Source organism: Sebastes umbrosus, chromosome 7, assembly GCF_015220745.1.
Source record: "Sebastes umbrosus isolate fSebUmb1 chromosome 7, fSebUmb1.pri, whole genome shotgun sequence".
Taxonomy (NCBI): domain Eukaryota; kingdom Metazoa; phylum Chordata; class Actinopteri; order Perciformes; family Sebastidae; genus Sebastes; species Sebastes umbrosus.
Genome location: NC_051275.1, coordinates 8,276,561 through 8,286,879, shown reverse-complemented (window position 1 = coordinate 8,286,879; position 10,319 = coordinate 8,276,561). Strand labels below are relative to the sequence as shown.

Sequence of the window (10,319 nt, the reverse complement as noted above, 5' to 3'; positions counted from 1 at the left end):
AGTAGTTTGCATATGAGCAGAGAAGTTAAGGTACAGGTAAAAGTCATGGCTAAATGGGCCAGTTTCTGCTCATCTAAGTGGTAGTAATGTGACGGTGACACTGACGGCTCCAGGATCACTGTGTCTTGTATGAAAAAAATGTTGCAACAGCATCCACCTTTATAGAATACATAAAATTCAAAATCACCAAACAGTCGTTGGTGTTTAGTAATGTTTTTGTTGTCAGACTAAAGCTGCCATAAAAGATCTTTAAAGTTAAAAAAAACAAAAGACACAGAACAAACAGTGAGACTTTTTAATGCTTCTTCTTATCAAATTTTACACACATTCTTTCACATATTGTACAACTTAGAACAGAAAACTGTTAAATTAACTAACTAAAAAAATAATAACAAGAAATATAAATATAAATATAAATATAAATATAAATATAAATATATATATATACGTATATATTATATTATATTATATTTATTATATATAATATTATATTTATATTTCTTATTATTTATATATATATATACAGTATATACTGTATATATATATACATGCAGTTCCTTTTTTTTAATGGAGTATGAATGTGTTATATTCGCCTATTCTAAAATTGTGTATTTGAATATTTCTGCACACTGGGGTCCCTACACAATCTTGGAATTTCATGAATCACTGTAAAGCTGAGACTCTTGTGGATCCAATGAGCTGATGGTAGTCCCCATAGCAGCCATTTCATTGTAGTGAGATCATCTTTTGAACCTCACTGTATAAAATGACTTGTGGTGACCTCTAGGATAATCACAGCCTCATGAAATTTGGCTTTCCTAGCTAGATGGACAGTAAGGGGGGTTATGAGCAGTTTACAGAACAGAAGTGCTCGCCATCCAATCACCGAAAAATGCAATTCTTGCAGAAATCTCCAAATGTCAAAAGTTTTTGATCCCATATCATAGCATGGGTTTTTCTATGGTGTTCCTCAAGGTCTTGGTGTCTTAATGTGGTATTTTGGAGGGATTATTGATACTTTTTTTTATCAATTCTCACTGGTAAAATCTGGTTTAATTTAGCACCAAATCTGTGTAACAAGTGGTATCAACCCAAAAATTGCGGCAGCAACTAATGAGACATAATAGAGCATGAGGATGACCATCATATGCTTCCATCATAATGTTCTAAGCTCTTATATACTTTCACAATTTTTTTTATTATTAATTAATAAATGATTTATGACTAGAACACCTGGACACAGTGTTGAGCTGCATCTCAAATTAATCTTCAGGTTTACAGCTTTCAGATGATGTACACCACTTAATGAATAAATGAATGAATGAATGACTTTATTTCGAACATAAAAATAAATAAAAACAGATACAAAATAATAAAAAACAGATTTCAGATGATGTACAGCACTTCTATGTGACATCTACTGTTGACCTGCTATCTCCCCCTAAATACCTGTACCCTGTACCCCCCTAAAACAAAATTAATCTCAGAGGGTTAATATCGGCCAATTCGTGTTGTTAAACGTATAAAAGTGAATGTTTAGACACTGCCGATGCTCACAGCCCAGATGGACAGGCAACTGATGCTCCTGGAGAAGACGTGTTGATGTGTGACCACTAGGGGGCGCGCCAGCACCGCGGCTGCAGCCGGAGGAGAGGAGCCGCTGCGCTGCAAGCAGAGGGAGACAAGCCATGACTGTAGAGGAGAGCAGAGGACAGGGATGACCAGGTTTCTATGTGTGGAGCAATGTGAAGAGGGAACTTTATGAGAAGTGCTTTAGATCACCATAGAGGGCTTTTTGAAGGGGCGAATATGAAACACAAACATGTAATATTGGTCCAAATCTTACACTTTCTTTATCGAATGGGACTATACTACAACTACTAATACTACTACTACAACTAATAATAGTCATTATCTAGTTGTAGCAATACACATTTTAATAGTGACGATAATTACTAAGCCTATAATAATAATAGTAATACAAATAATAATAATAATTTGCAAATAATCGTATTTATAATAATACCATGAATGGTTTAATGGATAACGTTTGACCAGTTCGAACGACAAAATTGCTCCAGATGTTTACAGCTGGCTAAATAGGACATATTTAGTGTATAATGTTTGTATTTTGCTGTTATTTTTAATAATTTAGTTATGAGCCCCACATTCTAAAAAAAATATATATATAAAATTGTACACAGGCTGATGTTAATATGATATTGTTGCTGTCTGATGCACAGAAAGAGTTGCCAGAGTTCTCAATACAACCTATAAATTACTTTGAAAATACATTTATTTCAGCTTTAATCAGTGGTGGTACATTTGGATGGGAATGATTTGGTGCTGAATTAAGAATCTATGTTTAAATATGGAAACTGTGGCTCATCAGTGGAAAAAAAAAAAAAAGTTAATATTTCTGGAATTCTTGTTAATTTTTAATAATTCAAAGTGTCTAAACGATAATATTATATAAGCTGAGAGTTGCAGGGTCTTGTCCCATGCAGCCTTCAGCAGGTGAGTGCGCACAGAGCACTTGCAAGAGGAGCTGAAGGCCAAAGATGCCAAAGATGGCTACTGCCCTTTGCCACGCCCACTTCTTTGCCACTTTTATATGTTTTTCTCTGAAATAAAGCTTAAACATATCTTTGCAAATGTTGTTGACCTGCAGACTGGCCGCAGTAAATGTGTGATCGCGGATATATGGTGAAGTCCTGTGTTAAAAGTTGCGCACAGGTGAAGCACCTAGTGCTGCAGTCCTTAATGAGGGGGTGTGATGCTCTGTTATTGCAAAAGGAGGATAAAATTAATAAAAGTATGCTTTCTTTTTGGTCAAAGTGTAAATTAATATTATATTACATTAAAGTGGGGCCTTTACAATGACCATGCGTGGTGATTTTTATTGAAAAATCGATAAAACTCAGTTGCCTCTGAATATTCAAATTGAAAGTAACGCGCAATCAAATCGTTGTCAAATCATTGAGTTCTAGGGGTTTTAAATAGTAGGCATGGAGGGAGAAAATCTCAAACTAATATGTCCCCAGCTATATTACAATATTGTTGTATGCTCTGGCTCTGCTGTAAGACATTTGTGTTGAGATTTTTGGTGACTTTTGAACAAATTTCGTTCTTGGCCATTTTACTGAGGCAGAAAAGGACGTTGTGGAGTCCCACAGGTCTTCTCCTCCAGGGAACCTCTCTTCATTTCAGCCATCATGTGTGGTGAGTTTTCACATCGGATTTTTATCTGGAATCATTTTGTTGCATTTTCTCCTGTTAGAAAAAAAAGAGAAAAAGAGGAAAAAGAGGGTAAATGTTTAGTGGCAAAATTAAAAAGCACACCATAGAGTCATGTGCAAACTGGGGAGGTATTTTTTACCCATAGATGCTCATTTTAATCACAAATTGACATTTTTTAATTATATATGAGATGACCAACAGTAAAAATTAAAGTGGTTAATCTTTGTTATTTAATGCCACTGTTTAGTTAATGGCTCTTAGGAGAGTTTCCATTCAAACACTGCTATATACTGCTTTACCGACTTTTATGGATTTATTATATGCTCAATTCCGTCTGTTTACACACGCTGTGACACGTTAGACGAACATTTCAAAGACATTTTATAAAAGATTGATAACTACTATATAACTATAACATTTCAACCGGAGCCTCTGCTGCTCGTGCGTAACAGCACGTTATGAGTAACCGTGTTGGAGTGGGATGTGTCTGCCGTGTTTTTGGCCCACTATTTGCCACATTTAAGACAAATCATGAAGTAGCATTTAACTGTATGAATATTTATCAGATGATGTTTCTCAGCGGAGGCAAATCTCCTCGTTCTCCAAACACGGCTCACCACTCCTGAATGCTTTAAATTACGCCTTTAGGCCTAAATTACGTTGCACCTATGCGAGACGTCCTCTCTGGGTTCATTAATAAAGCTTCACCTATAGGAATAATACGGCTAATTATTCCCATAATAAGCCCATAGCATGTCACTAACAAGGGGGCAGGCGTGATTTGAATAAAGTTACAGATTGGAGTAGAGCTTTTTGAATTATGATCAGCATGAGGCTGAATTTTTCCAACAAACTGAAGCTCCAAACTGAGCTTTTCCTCCGGTAAACATGGAGCTGAGATGCGTAAAAGCGTAAAGCTCTCCGGGTGTTTTTCATGGATAGTTGTGGCGCTGCTGCTTCCACCGATACACACTTTAGTATCGACTCTTACACACACATACTGTATATCTCAGATCTACAACTTCAACGCGTTTACTATAACAAATGGTTTAAGTTTTTAGTTACCGATCGACTCTTCTCTGTTCTCTTAGTTCGAGCGTTTTTTCGCAGCCGCCTCGGGCGCCTTTATTATCCAACTTTACCAACCAAAACGATCCCACCGCGTATTCCAACATCTGGATCGATCCAAGTTTTGCAATTTCACCATAAAATCCCCGTCGTACATGCAGTTCCTGATCATAAATATATACTTACCGGTAGCGCATTTTGTGCTGCTTTTCCTTTGTTTCCTGGTTTTGGGCGTGGTGGTGGTTTGGGTAGCGCGGAGGACAAACAGGCTGCAGTGAAAGAGGAATAGGAAGCGCTGAGCTGCCGTAAAGAGGCAGCGCTGACCGGCAGCACTGGGGGGCTCTGTGGGGCTCTGTTGCCGGCAAAAGGGGGTGAAATCCCCGGAGCCACAGCGCGCATTGACCGCTGATAATGCACTTTTACGCACCGCGGATCCGGACAAAACTTTGACTTTTACGCACAGTTTAAACTAGTTTGTTGATTAAAATATAAAATGTTAAAATGTGTTACCAACTTTTTCTCTACCACAAAAGTCATACATTCAACATTTTATTATTAGAGTGCAGGAAGGACACTATATGGCGACATAATCAGTTCATGGAGAGATTGCAGTTTATTAGGAGAGACAAAATAATGCACATTTATTTTTTTTATTTGGAGGGGTGGATTTGATGGAAGAAAGTGGTTTTAAAGTTAGGGAACATGGAGGAGGAGGAGGAGGGGTGCTGAGCAGTTAGTGTTGGGTGGATAGCAGACAGGAGTCAGTGTTCTGCTATTGTCTGCTCCGATGGTGAGTGTTTTAGTAAACATGAGTGGCATGCTGTTCTCTTTATGCAGATAATCCCAGGGTGTACCAGGGCGTCCGAGTGAAGACCACGGTCAAAGAGCTGCTGCAGAGGCTCAGAGCCCGGGAGGCAAACAGTAAAACAGTGAAAACGGTAAGAATCCCTCCCTCTCTCTCTCTCTCCCTCTCTCTCTCTCTCTCTCTCCCCAATACACCCTAACTGTCTTTTCCACTGCCTGACAAAGCAGGAAAAGAAAAGAAAAAAACACTCACTGTACAAAGCAATAAACTGCCCCTGTAAATGATTACTGATCCTTCCAGTAGAAAACATCCCAACGTTGTTCAACAAAAGCCACAAGCACAAACACAGATACACACATTTGCAATGAAAAAGACACCAAATATGTCAGACAAAGAAAGAACTATCAAATGTCCCTGAGAAAATGTCTAATAATATTTCTCCCTCCTCCTCCTCCTCCTCCTGTCTTCTTTTTCTTCTTCTTCCACAGATTGTATCCCAGGCATGCTCGGATCTTCAGGATCTTTGCGCGTCCACTTTTCCAAGTAAGTTTTACCCAGCAGCAATAAATCAAATCAAATCCAGTTAAATAAACCAATTAAAGCTATATATATATATATATATATATATATATATACTGCAGCATTTGAATCCAACCTGATCTTAAAAGCAATCACAGGCTATACACCCACTGGCGATGTACACTCTGCAAAAATTAAATCAAAAATTTGCTTGGAGCTTGCAGTGATCCAAATTTTAAAAATAATCCAGCCATAACCACAACTATGCATCCTATTGTTAAGCTGCTGCTGCAGCTGTCGCACTGGTTGCAGGTAGACATGCAGCTATAAAGCAAAATAGTAGTTACTGCACTGATACTGTACAGTTAGAGGTTGGATTAATCTAATAGATGCAAAGTCAAAAAGCATATAGCCTACAGCAGTCATTAATGATAGACAGCTATACCTGCCATGAACCAGGAACAAAAATACTCACATGAAAGCATCATCATCATGACCTCCTACTCTGTTTAGTCTACTTGGAATGCAATTCTTAGTCACCTATTGAAAGCTGAATTCCAAAAGCGCACTGGTCGCTTCTTATAAACGAAGGCTACATTCAAATTGTGTTGGCTGATGGTGTCATGACATCACTCTCAACTTAGGCCTATTTAAATGTCTTCCTGTGGTCTGCTGCCATACAGAGACTACCTTGCATATTTTTCTCAATGCGCTCTCCCCTTACTCATTTATTCTCTATCTCGGTATGGGCCGAGAAAATATTGACAACTTTTATTTTGAAATGCAGCTGAGTGGATCTATTTTCAAACTTGTGTGTGCAGCCGAGCTGTAGATTAATATATATATTACACACATGTGATGCTTTTATAAACTTTGAAACGAGTTCCATTTTTTTTAAACACGTTTTGGATATTTTTATTCTAATTTTTCCCACGTAATCTCGTTAGGTCGCTATGTGGACCCTCCTCCTCCTCCTCCTGCCATTTCGCCAGCGGACTCGAGCAGCTGTGGCGCGCGAGGCTTACAGCTGCGCGCCGCCTCGTTCCCAGTCGCTGACAGCTCGTGCAACATGCAGGAGAGCGCCTTCCACGACATCCAGCAGCAGTTCGGGGACATGATGTTGCCAAGCAACGGCTACAGTGGCAACAACAACAACACCACCGGCAGCGCGAGCAGCTACAATACCTCCCTGCCCCCCCCTCCCAGCTTCCCGCTGCCATGGTGCCATGGACTCTCCTCTGACGCGGACTACTATGGCCATGGGATGGTAGGTTTCTCTCCTACTGACACTCACCAAACTCCATTCAAAAAACAGCCTTTTTTATTTTCTTTATGTCGTTTCTGGTTCTAAATAGAAAAAGATGATCCCTATGCTTATTTATAGGGTCTCCTCATACATTCGGCACATACTTATATATGATACATCATTCCTAAATTATTACTATAAATTAAAATTTATTATAGGCGACATCAATTGAGAATCTGTACTGAAAACTGACAGTTTGGTAATTTATGCTGAACAGGAGAGTGTTTTTAGTCCACTGGTAAACGGCTGTATTTATGGTCTTTCAATAATTTACATTTTCTAATAACAGATTTTATAGTCTGGAATAGTGTTTTTGCATGGCTGTATCTCCTTAGCAGAGACCTGTGTTGGGTTCGACTTCAGCATGTATTTGTATGGCCTGAAGGTACATTTAAAGCAAATAATTTTGCTTTGTTTGTAATCAGATGTTTGTTTTTGCTTGATAAAATAAGCTTTGCTGTAACAAAATACTTAAATAAACTAAAATATATATATATATACAGTACACATCACTAGAGAAACATTATTATTTCACTAGCATAATAAAGGAATAGCCAAATTCACACCAGAAAACTGAGACAAAAACACCACTCACAGGCATCCCTGGTGAGTGTGTGGCCTGGTGTCAATTTGATGTCCATCACATGACACATTCGCAAACTCCTGCTCAAAATAAATCCTCATCCAACTAACGTCCTCATCTTGTCTTTTCAGGCTCCCTGTTCCTCGCCTGAGTCGCTGCAGCTCTGCAACCCCATGGATCACAACAGCTACTCGCCGCAGGACTCTTTCTCCTCCTCCTCCTCCTCCTGCTACGACTCACCCACCAGGATGGAGTCCAGCTACTACGGCTTCCCCTCAGAGCACTACCACTATCAGCACTGCAACCTCCAGGACTGTCACTGCCTGTCCCACTGCTGGCCAGGCCAGCAGGAGAGCTTCTCTGCCCCTGAATATGCACCTTACTACAACCCCACAGACTATCCATACACCTGTCCCGTGGTGGAAGAGAACTATTTCAAGAGGGATTTGCAGATGAGCTCCGAAATGTGTTACAATGTACTATGATGAGACCTTCAGCAGTATCGTTTTGTCTCTCTTGACTGTAAAGATTCTTCTGTTCAAGTCTTCAGTGAGGCTGTGTGCTTGATGGTCTGCTTTGCGTTTTCACTGTGTGGCTTCTGCTTTGGTGGAATGAATATAATGAATGCTGAATGGATGGAAAGGCTGATATTTTTGTATCAATTACTCTTTTTTTTACTACTAAAATTTATTTTCATACATATAACTTGTTGCGGCACTAAATAAAAATGTGTTAAATCAATGTGTTTATAATTCATTTCTCTTTTATAGGCTGACATTCACACTTTAAAAAGTCATAAATCATTAAAGTGTCAGTGTCAGTTATTAATCTGTTAAGGACTTGGTCAAGATCATCAGGATGTAGTCCAGCAGGTTCACAGTTTGCTCTCTGAGCAACAAGCTCTTCGATGTTGCTGAAATTCAGGTCTCAGTGGAAAAAAATGAGGGAGGAGAATAGAAATAAACAACACAGACTGATAACGTGTTGGGACTGAACTGGGCTGTAATACAATCCTCAAATATTTGACTTAACATGCAGGGAGGAAGTTCACTATAGTTTAAAAAAGGTACAAGAACATGGGGGCAAAGAGAAGAGGTTTTTAATGCTCATTTATTAGGGCTGTGAATTGATTAAATCACGATTAATTGCAAATTAATCACGCATGTTTTATCTGTTCATAATGCACCATGAAGGGAGATTTGTCAAGTATTTAATCTCTTAAACCATAGGGTGCTGGAAGGTGTGCTTCGCCTAGACAGATATACCCTTGGAAACTTTTGAAGTAAAACTTACTTAGCAAAGCAATGAAGGCTCTCACAGTTCGGCCTTTATGCAGTTCTCGCTGTTTTCAATTGTTGCATTATCCAAAAAACATTACAGCAGTACAAATATACGTAATATTATAGAGAAGCCATATTGCTTCCTGCAGGGCCATAACTGCCACTGAGGACACTGGGGTCATGTCTGCGGTGATATTTCTGGTAATCTGGTGGGTTTCGGGACATTAAATGGGCTTTACTTTTTAAAGCAGGGGTAGGCAGAATGTTTTTGGCATCATTGGGCAAAAATTCTATAATAACCTTTCAGCATATTGTAATTCAAGTGTTCTGAGAGAAAACTACACTTCTGCACCTCCTCATGGCTCTGTTTGCAGGCTTTAGAAAATCTAACCTGTGACGGGACACTTTGGCCAATCACAGGTCATTTCAGAAAGAGAGTGTTCCTATTGGCTGTTCATTCAACGGAGGCAGCTGTCAGTCACTCATGAACTACCATCAAACGGTCAAACTAGGCAGCGCTTATCAAAGATGAATCAATATTCTGTTACTCTAATGCCTATTTCTCGCCTCAGATGTTTCCAGAAACATCTTGTAGTGTACTGTTTAGCTGTAAAATGAGAAAGTTTGCTCCGGCTGGTGGGCGGTGCTTGGTATTTCCTTCAACATGGCTGCCGGGTCACAAACGCTACGAAATGTTTCTGAAAACATTTGAGGCGAGAAATAGGCATTCGAGTAACAGAATATTGATTCATATTTGATCAGCGCTGCCTAGTTTGACTGTTTGGTTGGAGTTCACAATTGATTGACAGCTGCTCAGAGACGGCAAGGCTCCAGCTCAGCTCTGATTGGTTGTTTTCCTTCAGTCTGTGAAATCTTGCAGATGCCATCAGGACAGGGATCAGCAACCTTTACTATCAAAAGAGCCATTTTAGTCAAAAAAAAAAAAAAATCAGTCTGGAGCCGCAAAACATTTGATCATTGTAATGAAGGTAACACAGTTTATAGTCTAAGTATAAACAATACATATTTCTAAAAGTATGAAAGGTATGAATGACAAAAGTAATAGCACACATGACTTAATTGAGCTGAATATTAAAATTATTGAATTATGTTTCTACGTTTAAAAAATGTGGAAGGAGTGGCGGAATAATGATAATAAATAATATTTTTGCTGTCTAAGAACATAGGTTGTGAATGCTTCCTACATTCTGCAAAAAAAAGTGATTATAATCTTACACATGTTTACCTCCAGGTCATAAACTTGACATGTTGCTGCAACAGCCCTGCACCCCGCCCTGTTAACTACTATAATTAACCAGCTATCAATGAGGACTGAACTACTAATATTACTATGAATACACTCAATAAATCATGTCATTCAAATATCTGATTGTTTATTTTATTGTCACCATAGCAACACAATAAAAACCATGTATATCCAAAACAATAACTTTTCATGAGTTAATAAAAACAGGTATGCTTTCAGCTTTTTGACAATTCATTTTTCAGATAATCCAA

The 10,319-nt window shown here is 38.7% G+C and overlaps 1 protein-coding gene across 1 annotated transcript; it reads left to right on the top strand.

The window, feature by feature from the left end:
* The first annotated feature begins 3,114 nt into the window (after nucleotides 1–3,114).
* Nucleotides 3,115–8,262, top strand: linc.pou2af1 (lnc RNA pou2af1). Its single transcript, XM_037776456.1, has 5 exons — nucleotides 3,115–3,222; nucleotides 5,146–5,246; nucleotides 5,602–5,656; nucleotides 6,580–6,899; nucleotides 7,653–8,262. The coding sequence occupies exons 1-5, from the start codon at nucleotides 3,216–3,218 to the stop codon at nucleotides 8,004–8,006; spliced, it is 837 nt and encodes a 278-aa protein (XP_037632384.1). The 5' UTR covers nucleotides 3,115–3,215; the 3' UTR covers nucleotides 8,007–8,262.
* The last annotated feature ends 2,057 nt before the right edge of the window (nucleotides 8,263–10,319 follow it).